The sequence below is a fragment of the Echiichthys vipera genome (assembly GCF_963691815.1).
Source record: "Echiichthys vipera genome assembly, chromosome: 15".
In the NCBI taxonomy this organism is placed as follows: domain Eukaryota; kingdom Metazoa; phylum Chordata; class Actinopteri; order Perciformes; family Trachinidae; genus Echiichthys; species Echiichthys vipera.
In genome coordinates, this window is record NC_139840.1 from 28456894 (window position 1) to 28473947 (window position 17054).

General features: G+C 39.8%; 1 protein-coding gene across 4 annotated transcripts in view; it reads left to right on the forward strand.

The window, feature by feature from the left end:
- LOC310957675 (la-related protein 4B-like) overlaps positions 1-17054 on the forward strand; it is a 93586-nt gene that overhangs the window by 57082 nt on the left and 19450 nt on the right. For all 4 annotated transcript variants that reach the window (XM_083928354.1, XM_083928356.1, XM_083928355.1 and 1 more), the window contains exons 6-9: positions 6267-6403; positions 10727-10830; positions 12843-12953; positions 15205-15258. In XM_083928354.1, the coding sequence (XP_083784480.1) occupies positions 6267-6403; positions 10727-10830; positions 12843-12953; positions 15205-15258 (406 nt within the window). The remainder of the gene's footprint in view (positions 1-6266; positions 6404-10726; positions 10831-12842; positions 12954-15204; positions 15259-17054) is intronic.

The window sequence follows — 17054 nt, forward strand, 5'->3', positions numbered from 1 at the left end:
CTATCACACATGTACTGTACATTTTTGGAACTGTTTTTTGGCCGCAATAGGAAGTCGGCCATCTTGGATTTTGTGTGTCAATTTTCATTTTACAAACACGTGAGGACTTAAGGATGCACAAAAACTCACAAAATGTTTCACCCATGTTCAAACTAGTAATTACTTTGATTTGATGTCACATTTGGGCTTGGGCTTTCCGTGCTCTAAAGCGCACAAAAAGTTGCATATGCATCTTAAGTGTCTAAACTTAATACCTGATGTAGGTCTTGGACTTGCATGTGTTAAAATGGCTCGCGGGCCCTGACCTTTTAAATTTGACGTAGACGTACAAAATTTGGTAGGCAAATGTAAAGTATGGAGTAGGGCTGTAGTATTTTATCGATTCTGCGATATAAATCAATGTTTTGTTTCTACAGATAGTATGGATTTTTTGGCTACAAGTATCGATACCTTAAGTCCCATTCAAACCCCCCTGGCACTCTGCTCGCTGCCCATTTCCTCCCCGTTCACTTTGCAGGAAGAGCTATTCGGTCTGCCAGCCGCTAGTGTTGCTGTAGAGCATTTCTAGCTGTCTGTTGCGCAGACGGGGACTCCAGATTTCAGACTCGTGCACAATCTTTTTATCAATGTCCTTTTTGGGGCATTAACATCAGGAGCAGAAAATCATTCTTTCCCACAGAGTTGCGCGAGTGGCCACACTCCACAGATGACACGGAGAGCACATCACCTGCTGCTGCTGGGGCAAAGTTAGTTCTAAGTTGGATATGTTGGATAATAGACCCCAAGTCTATCCAAATATCCAACCTCAAACTAACTTCAGCCCGGTCTTCAGCAGTTTCATTACCATTTGTTATCTTGGCTTGTTACTAATGTTAGCTTTGTGAGAGGTTAACTTTTAGATTGGTATTCATTAAAATACATATTTTTGAAAAGTGTTTTCTTGCCGGTGCTGCCACCATCTGCTGGCTAATGCCGTTAAAACGGAAGAAAACATGTTAATTATTATGTCAGCTAAAGGCAAGTTTACGTTACAGGTTTATTGTTGACCACATTAATGTTACTGTTATTAGCTTTAACCATCAAACTGATTTATTTATTTATTTATTTAACAGGAAGAGCTCAGTGACATTCAACATCTCTTTTTTCAGAGTGTCCTGAGACAGACAAACGTTTCTGGTGTGTCTGTAATTAGGTCAGGTAATGGGAGCAGCAGACTTTCCTTATTCACACTAGGTTATAAGATGTCATTAGTTGGGACTTTGTGTAATTATACAATAAGGTTGCACTTCAACCCTATTTTATTATTTATTAAAACCATACAGGGGTGTTTTTTGGCCAGAATTTGGGCTGAGACGGGCAGGGGAGCGAAAAATTTGCGCTCGTCAAGAAACACGTGCCGCCACTGAAAACTGAACTAAAGTTATGTGCACAAAACGACGTCCAACTAACCTTTCTCATTCACACAACTTGTGAGCAGTAAGTGTGCCATGGCTGACGGCAAAACCTGGAGGTTTAGCATCGCGCTGGTTCACATAATCCAAAAGGGATTATGTCAGAAAATAAGATCTGTGACTCTCGTTTATCATACTTACACAAGCAGGAAACATCTTTACTCTGCGATCACAAGCCTGCCTGATGCTGACAACGGAACTTCTGTGAAACTGAGTTGATTAGACCTAAAAAATAAATAAATTAAAATCCCTCTTGGTGTCAAGAGGGAGAACTATATTGATTTTCAATCAAGATTCCAGCGCGGTGGCAGACAATTTCAGTGAGGCAGCTGACTCCAAATTTATAATGCAGAAAAAACCCTGCCATAAGAGACTCGATAAGGACTAGCTGCTGCCCTCAGAGACTTGAGACTTGACTTGGACTTGCAAAAAGTGACTTGTTACATTCTTTGCTGTCCAGTCAGAGCCATGTATATTGTGTAATTGATTCTTTTAGTTTTTATTAAATCAATCCCAGTCAATGGAACACTCACAAGAAGAAGAAGAAGTGTATCGTATTGTATCGTGAGATTAGTGTATCGCTACAGCCCTAGTATAGAGACTTTAAAAAAGCCTCTTGGAGCCATACCCTAAGTCCAACAGGAAGTCTATTTAGCCTTAAATGCTACAGTAAATTCAAAATGGCTAAGCGAAACCAGACAGACGTTTTGTACTTTAACAAACTTCTTCTAGAGAATTAACCCGAGTGGCTTCAATTCTGGTAGGTTGCATCTAAAGACCTAGGTGATGCTAAATTGCGAAGCTTTTGAGGATTCATGGAATGTCCTTGATGTGGCGTGGCGGTAAAGTTTGCCTAAAACATGAAAAAGTAGGTTGTCGTAACTCGCCTTTACATTTTCCACTCTGCCCCAAATTTCACCTGCTGGATAACAGTCCTGGCCTGAAGACATCTACATGCTGAAATTGAGTTATAGTCATAGTTAGTTAGTTTTGGGATTCTCTAAAACTCACCAAAATTAGCACACAAGTAGTACTGCACGGTAAACCGATACTAGAATGGTACCCCAGTACCCAGCCGTTAAAAACAATACTTTTTAACAGTATTGATACTTGATGATCTTTGTGCAACAGCACACGCATCTGTGTGCAGCTGCTCTCTGCTTCATCCCTGCCTGCAGCCAGAGGGGGTGTGGTTTCATGGTGACATGTCACTCACAGAGCGAGACAGACATGGCTGAACGTGACTCGAGTGCTCCTGCCAACCACCCTTTTTGTTGAAAGAGCAAGCGCACAGAGCGTTGCCGACGGTAAAGGCAAGCTCATGGAGGCCACAAAGCCCGTCTGACCAACGACCAACTTGGAGAAACATGGAGCTGACAGATATGAGGACTTGGTCAAAGGGTTCAGAGGGCTGCAGAGAGAAGTTAGAGATAGAAAACATAAATATCTCCCCGATGTAACGTGAAGTCAAGCCAGTGTTTAGTTAGTGACAAATTAACTTTTTTCACCATCAGAGGTAAAGCTAACTGTTTAACTCTCTGATTTGGTTCACACGTCTCTGTACGCAAACAGAGACATTAACTTTACCATAACATGTGCTGGTGTTCACAAGTATGCTGGTCAACAACACAACGCCAAAAACCTTACATTGGCTAAAGAATTGTCCAGATAATTACAATCATGTTCTTGTTTTCATATGTCCGTGTTCTGTGACAAATCTTTTTAATTTTTTAAACAGCTGGATAATCTTTTCATTGTTATAACAAGTTAAGAAGCTATAATGCTCATCAGCTTTAACAAATATATATTTATTTTAAATTGAAATTTTTAAGTTTAAATGTTTTAATAAATAAAAAGAAAGAAATAATTTGAAATTCCACATTCTGTCATCTAAAATTTTTCCCATTACGTTTGACACGTCTGGTCTAAAGCGCCCCATTTCAGCATTTGAATAAATTTTAGCGCCCTTGTTATACTCGTAGAGAACACAAAACTTGGCAGACACATGAAGACCCTTAAACATTGTGAAAATATACAGTGATTTGGTCCATGTGTGTTTAGCTGGCTCCATAGCGCCCCCTAACACCCGTAGCGTCTTAGTTGAAACAAAGTTCTGAAATATCTGATATTCACAAAATTTGGTACCAACATAGCTTTCATCATTTCAAATATATTTCACATCAGCCTTCATTCAATGGGAAAGTCTGCCATTTTTCCTTTTGGGCTGTTTTCATGTATTTTATGCAAACCTTTTCAGACTCCTCCATGAGAGATTATCGGATTAATTTCATATTTTGTTGGTATGATCCTCCCACTAAAAGAGGATTATACCAACAAATTGTGAAGAAATAGTCAATACCCTGAAATAGACGTAATAAGTAATGTGACAACCCACCATTTTAGGCAGATATGGTGTTTTTCGTAACTCTTCCTAGAGAATTCAACAGATCAATCTCAATTCTGGTCAGTAGAATCACAAGACCTTCATGATACCAAATTGTAAAGCAACCCCCCCCGATCTCCCTCTTTTTTAAAGTGGTGCATACAATTCTACATGACACAGGTGTTTAAAATACAAATAGATTAATTTAGAAAATGAATTTATTTATATATATATATATATATATTATCAGGAAGAGCAACTCTCTCTCTTCCTGTTAACCGTAACAACATGCAATTTACAAAACATGACTGACACATCTACCCAAACAAAAAACGACTGCTCAGGTAGGTGACGTTACGTTTAACATTGTCATGAAAAACTAAACAGAGACGCATTCACGAGGACAGCTACGCATTCTCTTCCTGTTTTTAACATTCCACAACCGCAGAGGAACTCAGCTGAAAGTCGCCAGTTAACAGGGTCACTTCTAAACGGAAAAAAACGACAAGTCAGTCTGCTTTTAACTTTGAACCTATCAAGTCAGTCTGATTTAGTTTGATCATGAAGGGCCAGTTGTTCAGAACATTTAATCTGTATCAAAATTATCCGGATTTGGAAATCCCATTTTTTTGCTATCCAGGATCAGGTAATCCGTCTTACTTTTATGCCGGTTTTTCAAAGAAACCTTGGATTGGAACAATCTGATCCAGATACACAGTTCTCAAGATTACCAAATCCGGATTGCCAGTGCTCTAAATGGGACAACATATGAGTGGGCTACAGCTATGTAAAGAACAACAGGTAGAAGAGCCAACATGGGATCACTAAGTGTTTTTTTATTTTGACACAAAACACAAATATAACAAACATCGACTTCCATTCTTACATTTTTTTATGACCCCCTCAGCTGAGCCACAAGAAATACAAAACAAATATGCAAATGCATTGTGGGTATTTTAAAAAAGGTCTTAAATGAAAAAAAAAAAAGTTCAGCGTTCTTCGTCATTTGAGGAGGAGAGACCAGTATTTTCAGGCCCTGCTTTTAGGAGGCGGATCTGAAGTTTCACTTTGGTTTGCTGCAGTTTGGTCAGCTTGATTTACCTCTGCTAGGAGTATCTGTGCTTCTGCTCTTTCAGTTTCTCGTTTGAGAAGTGATTGATAGGCATCGTCATCATTGTTATTTGGCAAAGGACGCTTCAAGCCTCTTTTCTCAGCTCCTATGACTGCTGAAGAACCAGACCAACCTCTGGCATTCTGTCAGAATAAGAGACTGACTGGACGTGTAGTGAGGGATGGCATTGTTATTTTCATCTGTGATGATTTTTTGTTTGAAATTACTATATAGTGATGACAGAAAAATTTAATATTATTTTTGTTTGTTGTTGAAATCTGGGGGATTGTTTCATTGTTTTCACAAGATCATTTTTAATTTATTTTATTTTGACTTTACTATACTGAAAGGCTTATTTGGTAGCCTATGTCTACTTTATTTACTTTATCACTTTAACGGTTAAACAAGTGCAAAATATAAATAAAAGTATATACACTAAATGATACAAATGTATTATTATACCAATTTTACAGTTTTACTACATTTTCTTCCTGAAATCCACCTTGAAATCCTACCTCCTGTTGGGATTAGGATAATCCTGTTTTTTTGGATCAAAGTCATCCAAATCCTACTGAAACGTTTGGAACAACACAAAGTGAAGATTTGATCCAGATTCAAACTAGGATTGGATTCCGTGATCTAATCCGATTTCAGAATCCTTCTTTCCCTTTTGAACAACCCATTTTCAAGATTTGATCTAATCCGAAAACCAAAATCCGATCGGATTACCTTTTAACAACTGGCCCGAAGATATCAAGTCAGTCTGCTTTAGTTTTATTTTGAAGTTATCTAGTCAGTCTGCTTCAAGTTGGATTCTGAAGTTATCAAGTCAGTCTGCTTTAAGTTGGATTCTAAAGTCACGTCAGAATTTTGCAGTTTTCACTGCTACAATGTTGCAACCGTGACTGCTGGTTATGCAATCACATAGAAGTCTACTGTACTTGGCTATTTTCATCATTATTATGTTTTTTTATTTTTTATTTGAAGGCACAGAGGTCCAGGCTATTCCCAAGAGATCTGGGACTATAGCCTCGAATGCCCAGGTCTAATGCTCCTGGCCATATTCATTTCAAGTACTAGAAGTCTAGAAATAAGGAAATAATAATAATTGGACAATCAAAAGAAACCCCCATATGTTTAATGGACTTTTCATCCCCCCCAGTGCACTGAAGTGATGAACTGAAAAGTTATTTCCTCCAGGATCCCTTGAACATAGAATGCAAGATTGTCAATGATGATAACTAAATGAGGATTGGTGTGTTTGTTATATTTCATATCATGTTGCCGTCTATGCTAACACCCCTCCATGTTTTCCTCTCAGGGAGAATCTGGCCAGTGACATGTACCTCATCTCCCAGATGGACAGCGACCAATATGTGCCAATTGTGACCGTGGCCAACCTGGACCATGTCAAAAAGCTCAGCACTGACGTGGAGCTGATCGTAGACATTTTACGATGTGAGTAGAATTACTCACCAACAACAATCTTGGCAGTGCAGCATGAGTTGAATGATGCTTGCTTACCTGCTTAAGAGATAAGACAAAACAAACCAGACCAGCATGTGGTCAGGGCTGATTTCCCAGAAGAAGCTGTTAAAGCACACCCAGCAGAGTCTTACCTGATTTATACAAATAATTTACTACTTAAATTAATTTGGTCTGGCTCGCAGCTGCACTTTCATTTTATGACTCAATGTCAAGATTTTATGTGTGAGATAGTGTAAACACGCATTTGTGCTTCTGTTAGGCCTCATGTATCAGTATTTAATTGTTTTCACTCAGAATTGAGGCAATCATGTTAACATTCACTAAAATTTTATAGTTTAACTTTTTCCACTCCATGTGGACACCCGTGTCCACAGCTGACTTTTTGTCTTTTAGAGCCTGTAGCAACAAAATATTGGTATCCCTTGATCTCTTACCTCCATACAGCAGAATGAATGACAGTTTGGGTCAAAAACATGCAGTTTATTCAAAATTGTAAATGGGTGTATTTCTGCACACTGGGGTCCATAAACAGTCTTGAATTACATAATAGGGTCTGACTGGAAAGCTGAGACTCTCGTGGACTAAGTGAGCCCAGTTGTGTTCATGTATGATCATGTTAGTTCTCATAGGAGCCATTTCATTGGCGTGATAACATTTTGTTTTTTTATAAAATGGGCTGTGTCAGTTGTGACTTCTAGGTTGATTATCATTTTTATTAAACTTTACAACCACAAACTAGAAACTAGGTACTGTATACTGATAGTAAGGGGGTTTCTGAGCAGTTTACACAACACAAGTGTTCACCGTCCAATCACTGCAGAAGTCTCCAAATTTGTTTTTTTATTGAATTTTGCAGACAATCAAACTAGTGCAAGTGTAACTGTTGTACAGTGTATCAACGTGTCTGCCTTAAAGTGAAAAACAGGAACAAAAAACAAAAAAAACATAAATCCCACTATCCCTCTCAACAATCCATGTCAGACATGGTCACAGTAACCAACTAAATAATTAAACAGCATATAATATAATTATATATTATGTATATAAGTAGATTAGTAAGATACAATTAAACCAAATACAGGAAAAACTATAGCTAATAAATAAATAAGTGTTTCAAGAAAAATAAATAAATTAAAATAAAAAAGGGGGGGGGTCTTCAATGCATTAGGAAGTGTCCTCAGCATCATCAGGAATAACAGTGAGACTATTACTAATAGGAGCTAACAGTGAGTCCCAAGTTTAGTGGAATGCTGTCAAAGATCCCCTCTGTGAAAACCTTAACTTCTCTAACCGTAGACACTGTAAAATGTCCCTATCCAACTATTATGAGTCGGTGGAGAAACATGTTTCCATTTAAGAAGAATGTTACGTCTGGCGAGCAGGGTGATAAAGGCCACCACACGTTGTGTAGTAATGGGTAGATTTTTAGAGGGAGCCCAAAGAGAACAGTCAGGGGATTGGGTTGCAAATTTGTGTTAAGAGCCTGTTTGAGGGTTTGAAATATATCGTACCAAAATTCAGCAAGCTTCAGGCACGTCCAGAACGTGTGTGCAAGGTCGGCTGGAGACTGCTTACGGTTAACCAATCTAGCGAATATTTCTTCTTTAAAAGAATACCAGAGGACCGCTCTGAAGGCTTTTGTTGGTGGAAAAATGTCAGATGTTGTGTTTTGGTTTTCCCTGCATCACTCATCAGCGTCACAGATTGTTTTTTATGTGAGTGGTTTAAGTAACACGTCAATAAATATGATGGACAAGTGGTTTATACAATCATTGTTTGGATTGTCGCAACTGTCTTTCAACTTTGCGTGTCATTAAGAGGCCGTGTTCCACATGCAGTAGTAGCCGTTTCTTATATAAGTAGGGGGGGTGGAGAGGTGGAGTAAGTTCCATCGTGTTTAACCAGTTCCTCTACCATTTCCACCAGCCTAGCACGTTCAGCCCTTATTTGAGAAGTATAGGATATCACTTGTCCCCGAATAGTAGCTTCCCACAGAGGGACGCTGCTGACATCAATGGGTGTCATTAAACTATATGTAAGAGCGAATTTAAGTCTCAACTAAATCTTTGAACTTACTATCCGACAGTAAGTGTGATCTGAACGTGGAATTGTATCCGTTGAAATCTAATATCAAGTCACTATTGGGTGATATTGGCATACATTCACGCAGTCGAGGAGATTATTATTAAGTAAAAATAAATCAATTTAAGAGAATGTGTGGTGTACATAGGGGGAAAAAAAGAGGAAGCTTTACCATGGGGATTTCTAAACCTCAGAGGATCCGAAAATCCCAACTGTGATGCAAATGTTTTGTTTTTACTGTGTGCTGATTTGGATAGTGTAATATGTGTAGGGGAGGATCTGTGGAGAGTCATATCCTGCACCAGGTTGAAGTCCCCACCCATGATAATGCGGCGACTGTCAGCATTTGGGATTTTTGCAAATAACCTTTTAAAAAACTGTTCATCGTCCCAGGTGGGCGCATAAACCAAAACTAAGACCACTGGTGTGTACTGGAGTGTGCCCGAAACTATGACATAGCGTCCGTCAGTATCTAGGATTACATTTGTTGGCTAAAACAGGACCCTTTTGTGAATGATGATAGCTGCCCCTCTAACTCTATCTGTTAATTTAGAATAAGAGCGTACTCACACTGTCCTTCTGGCCGGGGCCAAAACCGTTTTTTCAGCTAAAGCCTAGTACCTTTAAGCAGTGTGAGTGCACCCGCTCCGCGCACAACTGCGGCCCGCTTGAAAGAGGTGGGCTTTAGTGGAGCCGTTTGCACATGTACGAGCACGAGCGTGCGCACGTGTACGAGCACGAGCCCTACGGCAGTAGCGTTATGTCCGCCTGTTCGGACATGTAAATAGAAGGACGGACCATGCGCGGACATTTAACAACAACAACAATGGCGGTGAAAGGTTCACGTTGATGTGATGCGGAGGTGGAGTGTTTACTGCAGATTTGGTCGGATGAAAATATTCAAACAGTCGACAAGACGCACAAAATCTCCGAGGTCTGTGGAAAGATTTGTAAACAAAGCCACACACACGCGATCAATGCGTGTGACGTGTTATGGCGTATGGACAGCAAGAAGGATGGGCCCGCCCTGGCAGTGTGAGTACAAACGGGGCTGGGGCGCGGGGGGAGAGGGAGGGGGGACAAGTACCCTAAAGCCCGGGTCGCGGTCCGGAAGGACAGTGTGAGTACGCCCTAAGTGGCTCATCCACGCCCTTTTAATATGTGAGGTGTGGATGTTAGATGTAGATGTTTCCTGCAGAAAAATCCCACACTGTGAGCTGTGCGGTGCCCTTCCCAGAGGTTAGCAATGTTAGCAATGCCGCCATGCAAATCTCACCACCTGCCTCGTCTGCAGTGTCAACCTTCACCCCTTGGGCTTATACAGTCTGTCTGGTCGCATACGTCGACATACCCTCACCGGCCACTTTATTAGGAGCACCTGTCCAACGGCTTGTTAACACAAATCACGAGTCACGAATCATCTCAGACTGGTTTCTTGAACATGACAATGAGTTCACTGTACCTAAATGGCCTCCACAGTCACCAGATCTCAATCCAATAGAGCAGTTTTGGGATGAGGTGGAAAGAAAGATTCGAATCATGGATGTGCAGCCTAAAAAATTTGCAGCAACTGCATGATGCTATCATGTCAATATGGGCCAAACTCTCTGAGGAATGGTTGCTGCTGAATCCATGCCACGAAGGATTAAAGCAGTTCTGAAGGCAAAAGGGGGTCCAACCGGGTACTAGCAAGGTGTACCCAGTAAAGAGGCTGGTGGGTGTATTTTGGTGGTGTATCCGTCAAACAATACGAATATTACTATTTCTTGTGACTTTCGGAGTCCAGAAACTTGAAATTATCAAAAGTTGTGGGAGCGAAACTCGACCTGTGTCTACTCCATCTCAGCCAAACCGGAAGTCCTCAAAAGATTTTTTACATTCCACATCACAGCATGAATTTTTCTATGGTGTTCCTCAAGGTCTGGGTGTCTTAATGTTGTTCTCCAGAGGGATTTTTGACCATTTTTATCAATTTTCAAGTGTTTTTTTAAATCTGTGTAACAAATTGTTTCAACCCCAACAATTGCTGCAACAGCTAATCAGACATAATAGAGCTTGAGAATGGGAATCATAAACTTAAAACATAATTTTGTAAGCCCTTACACGCTTTAAACTCTGTGAAATGTTGAAATAGACAAAACACATTTTTTAATACAGATTTATGACTAGAAGAACTGGAAGAATGTCTCATTCTGTCATTCTAATTTCCAGCTCTGCCATTGGTCCAAGTTGATGAGAAGGGGGAGAAGGTGCGACCTAATCAGAACCGCTGCATCGTGATCCTCCGAGAGGTTCCTGAGAGCACACCCATAGAGGTCAGTGGATAGTGTTTAATTTCCCCTGTGCCAACTACAAGAAAGAGCTCATTGTCAACAAAGACTAGATGTATGATTATTTCATTCAGATACACTACCGTTCAAAAGTTTGAGGTCAAGGAAAACACTGTTTTTTACTTTGTGGATAACATTAAATTAATCAGAAATTCAGTCTCGACATTGTTTATGTGGTGAATGACTTTTCTAGCTGGAAACGGCTGATTTTTAATGGAATGCCTACACAGGTGCAAAGAGGTGCATTTCCAGCAGCACTGACTCCCCCCAAGGCTGTGCTCTTTCTCCCCTGCTTTTCTCCCTGTTCACCAACATCTGCACATCCAGTCACCAGTCTGTCAAACTCCTGAAGTTTGCAGACGACACCACCCTCATTGGACTCATCTCTGTTAGAGATGAGTCTGCCTACAGGTGGGAGATTGACCACCTGGTGATCTGGTGCAGGGAGAACAACCTGGAGCTCAATGCTTCCAAAACAGTGGATATGATAGTAGACTTCAGGAATAGTGCAACCCCACCCTCCCCCATCATCCTGCGTGACTCCCCAGTGGACACTGTGGAGTCCTACAGCTTCCTGGGCACCATCATCTCCCAGGACCTCAGGTTGGAGCTGAACATCATCAACAAGGCACAGCAGATGATGTAATTCTTGAAGCAGTTAAAGAAGTTTAACCTACCACAAACAATGCTGGTCCACTTCTACACTGCCATCATTGAGTCCATGAGCTCCATCACTGTCTGGTACGCTGCTGCCTCTGCCAAGGACAAGTGCAGCCTATCATTTGCTCTGCAGAAAGGGTGATCGGCTGTAACCTCCTTTCTCTTCAGGATCTTTACTCCTGCAGGACCCTGAAGAGAGCTAGGAAAATAGCTGCTGACCCCTCTCACCCCGGACACAGGTCATTTGAACCTCCCCCCTCCGGCCGAAGGCTGCGGTCTATCAGGACCAAAACCTCACGCCAAAAGAACAGTTTCTACCCCTCTGGGCCCTCAGGCTCTGGAACACAGATAAAGACTGAAACTTATCGACCTACGACTTGTCCTTTACTTGAGTATTTTATTTACATGCTACTTCATACTTCTACTCCTCTACAAATCAGTGGAAAAATTCTACTTTTTACTGCACTACATTTATCTGATTACTTCAGTTACTAGTTACTTTACCAGGCTTACTTTACCAGGCAAATACATATGAACCATTAGTTTATTCATCAAAAACTGGACTGACAAAAATGAACGTAACATAAATGCAGATTTTTCTGAAAATGCCATATTAACTTAAACTCTTGATATACAGATATGGCTGCAGAGTAAACACAGGCTTCACAGTGACAGAAACAAAATCTTCTCTGTCCACGGTTTTCTGTGTCAACCTTTATTTTTTTCAGAGCAGAAAGAGACATTGATGCGGTGATTTAACCACGGATTTAACCAGACTGAAACGATTGAGAACAACAAAAGAGCGGAGCTTAGCGAGCTGCTGCCAAGAGGATTCAGAAACCCACGAAGAAGAGCGTAGCGGGAGTGTGCATAGTGTTGTGGCGCCTACAGGGAGCGCAAGGAGCAAGTCTCCCAGCGCACCGGTATTTGACACGCTGAGATACAAGAAAGGACAGCAGTCATTAAGGCTTACTCTACGTTGCACCTCATAAACCGAACGGTAGCGTACCGTGACAAGCGTACGGAACGGATTTAAAAAAAAAAAAAACGTTCCACCCCAATATATTTATATACTTTCTATTTTTATGGTTAATCCTTTATTATGCTTAGGTTTATTTTTATGATTTTTCTGATACTGATACTATAGCCACAGCATAGCCGCTGCACGTTTCAAAAGTTAATTTTAGTGAACTTATAACACTCTTCTTAAGTCCCTGTATGACTCAATACGTGATTAGTTAGATTTAACTTTTCTTTAACTTTTTTCTGGTGCATGGCTGCTATTTTCTGGGAAAGTCGTTGGTGAAAATAACTTGATCTCGTGTTTTGTTTTTCAGGAGGTCGAGGCTCTTTTTAAAGGGGACAACTTACCTAAGTTCATCAACTGTGAATTTGCCTACAACGACAACTGGTTCATCACCTTTGAATCAGAAGCAGATGCACAGCAGGTAACACGTGATGATATATTTTCTTATTTTACTCCTTAAAGTCAAAGTGAAACACACACACACACACACACTGACAGAAGCACACACACCTTCCTCACCTGTGTTCAGGAGGATTGGGTGAAATTAATACTAATTAGATCTCACCACACTTTTAAAATGTAAACAATGTTTTTGCCAACTCATTCAGACACCCACCTTCCATTCAATTCAATTCAAAAAACTTACAACTATACAAAAACATTTTAACCTAACACAAGAATAAAGTGTAAAAGAAAGGTAAGTGTCAGGATATTAGTGTGTTAGTACAGGTAGAATAAGTGTCAGGATGTTAGTGTGTTAGTACAGGTAGAATAAGTGTCAGGATGTTAGTGTGTTAGTACAGGTTAGATACAGAGAACATCGTCGGCGTGAGATGTAGAAAGACATGCGTGTATCAGATGTAAGCAGAAATGTGATTGGTATTGCTCTCCTAGATACTATTCCCATGAGCCCTATAAGTGTTTTATATGATAGTAAGAAAGAAAGAAAGCATGCCTTTATTAGTCCCACAAGAGGAAATGAACTTATCACTCTTTTTTTGTTTTGAACACACACACAGGCCTCAAATATGCCAACATGCACAGGTCAGGTCATACATACATATACATGCATTAATGGATAGATGTCAGAGGGCTGCCCCATGAGAAGAGCCCAGAGAAGTTTCAGGGTTCTGTGCCTTGCTGAAGGACACCTCAGCAGTGCCGAGGGGGATGAAATGGCACCTCTCCATTCGGTTCCAAAGCCAAGTCCCTTTAAACTGAGCCACTGCCGCCCCATAGTCTTGGTTAGCTCATGTTGTGTTTTACCGGAAAAGAAATTGAGAGAGAGATTTATTTCCCAAAATTATTTTTTGACATACAGTGGAGATTAAAATTGAAGAACAAAAATATAAATACTAGCCTGTTTTTTTTTTAATAACAAAGGCACTTCAACAAAAACCTTTATTTTGTGGAAAAAAACACTGATCTAAATTAGAGAATTTTGTCAGAAGAAAAGATTTCAACAATTTTTTCTATAGGATTCAAAAATGAACAGGAAGTGTAAAGCCCACAGCTTTGAATGACTTCAGCAAATCTGCTCCCACAGGACATCACTAGTTTCTCACACTGCTCTGGTTTGATCTTGGTCCATTCTGACTCAGTCTCTTCCACAGTTCACTAACTGGAGTCGGTTTCTCAGACATAACGTTGTTGCCAAGGATTTTCCAGAGATTCTCTACAGGATTTCAAACAATTTCCCCCTGGGATTATTAAAGTATATGTTCTATTCTATTTTCTGATAGATCTGGACTCTGGGCTGGCCATTTCATTGTTTCAGTATTCTTAGATTCAAGTAACCGCTTCACCTGTTTAGCAGTGTGACAGGGGACATTGTCTTGTCTGTCAAAATTGCAACTGATTGGGAGAAAATTGCGGTGAAAGTATTGCATGTTGCTGAAGGAGGTTCACAAACATTTGCATTCACCCTGCCATGTAGCTGTACAAGAGGCACAACTCCTGCTGCAGATAAAATTCCCCAAACAATGACATGGCATTGCTAAAGTTCAATTTATTTAGGTCTGATGGGAAACATTATGTTCGGCGTCGGACTGGGAACAACTGAACCCAAAGTGTGTAAAGAAGTCAGTTCAGTTTGGCGGAGGAAGAGTCCAGATCTTAACCCCATGAGTGTGTGAAAATTGAATGACAATAAATTGATGGTTTAATGTAGGATTGTGGTATTGTCCTAAACTGGTAAATATAATTTTTCTTCTCTTAGAAATATTTTAAATTTGATTTGCCCCTCTATCACGCATTTTTTAGGGTCATTCTGAGAACTCTTTGGAGATTTTTGCCCTCTGTTTCCCTTCATTTTAGACACTGATAACAAGCGATAACTGAAAAATTAACAGCGAGAAACAGCTTAATATAATATTTTATTTTCAATATGCTGTGCCTGTATGCCCATTTTACATTTTCCTCCTCCTGTCAACTTCATATGTACACGGCCATGTCCCTATTTTCTGAAATTGCGCTGCCTTTTCTTAAAACAAACTCTTCCCCACTGATGAACTGTTTTCCCCAAATGACTTGAGTAAATGTACTGTCAGTAATATGATACTTAAAGATTCTTTTAGTACTCTGATGAATTGCGTTATCATTTGTGTTTCTTTTTCTGGTGTCATTTAAAATGACTGGTTTCCCATCATGCTGTTCACTTTCTCTTGATAAAGGCATATCAGTATCTCCGTGAGGAGGTGAAGACCTTCCAAGGGAAGCCTATTAAGGTAAGTGACATTACAGTCATTTGAAGCATCTGTCCTAAAAGATTTACGGTTATTGTCGTGAGTTTGAACAAATATTGACCCAACAACGTCAAACAAGGTATAAATCAGCTACACTCAAAAGTCTACACTCACCTCCTTTTAGAGACAAATCTGAATTCAGTACAAGCTGAATATACTTATTCACAGCATTCAGCCGCTCTGCTCCCCGTCTGTGGAACTGCCTACTACCGGAACTCAGGAACACTACCTCCCTTCCAATCCAAACTGAAAACCCATCTGTTCGAAACAGCCTTTTCCCTTTGATCTCATTTGCACTGTTGTAATTTAAACTGATTTGATCATTTTGTTTACTCCCCATCTTTATTATTGTTTGTGTTGCGCTATTTTTAACAAATGTATGGTGTTCTTGAGTGTTTAGAAAGGCGCCTATAAATAAAATGTATTATTATTAATATTATTATAATGTTATACTCTTGTATAAACAATAACCTTTTGAGAGAGAGCCTCATGTACTTGTCAGAACGAACTTTGCTCATTTGGTGACTGATTTGAAGAAAGAAAAAAATCTAACTTCAACACATATTTGTGTTGTGAACTTGGTTTTAAGTTACAGCCAACATGCTTTTCTTTTTGTTCATTTCACTCACTTTGCCGTACGTAGATGCCGGGCTAGATCGACATGCTCGTCTTAACACAGAGGTGTGGGTTAATGTCTTCTGAAAATGACTGTAAAAGCAATCTTCTATTTTTTTTTGCTTGTGAATGTATTAAAATTCAATTGTATAAGCTTACTGGCATGGATGTTACATGTTAATGCCAGAGTTGACATAATGTGAATGATTGGTTTTCACACTTGACAACTAACTTGATAAATCTCTAGAGGACTAATGATCCAAGTATAAGTAACGTTCCTGTTTTACAGCTAAGTATGCTGTCCATGGTTAGCAGAGTGCTTCCGCTCTAGCTAATGGTGAACATTAGTTACCAGGATGAAACTCCAGTTCTCCGTTTGTCTCTAAGTAAACCGATATGGTTTATAGATTGGAACCCATTAATAATCGATCACTACAGAGAGTGAATCCGCTCCTTGTTAGCTGCTATTGACAACAGATAGGAAGCTACCGAGAGCGAGTCCGCTCCGGTCCTTGTGAACTTCCTTTCAGCTGGTCTCATTCACATACACATCAACAGGAATCCAACTTGGATGTTTTCAACTTTGAAAAAGTTTGACAACAGATTACAACGCTACCGGGAGAAAGTCTGTTCCGTGTTAGCTGCTATTGACAACATACTGTCAGTGAGAGAATTGTCCCCTCTATGGCATTATACACTGTATCACATCCTGTTCTCACAATTCGCACTGCTCCAAGAAGCTTTATTTATCCCAAGGGAAATTATTGTGCAACAGTTTCAATACAAAGATGGGAAAGGATCAGAGTAACAATAGCTAACATAAATCAAATAAAAATAAAGCTAACATAAAATAAATCTAACAATTAACTTAATGTGATAGAGCGCAACAGACATTGTGGTTAAACGTAAGTATATACATTATACAACAATACGCACCGTGCTGAAGTGATAAGGTGCGATAAGTAATAACACTGTTAAAGTGTAGCAGCATTTCTTACTGAACTAAGTTACAGTACAACTAATAGTACAACTAAATAAAGTGATGGAGTGATGAAATAAAGTGACCTTTGCTCAGGACATAGTGTCTCCACTGTTCCTTACCTGACCGGGGGTAGATTCAATTCAATTCAATTCAATTTTATTTTATTTATAGTGCCAAATCA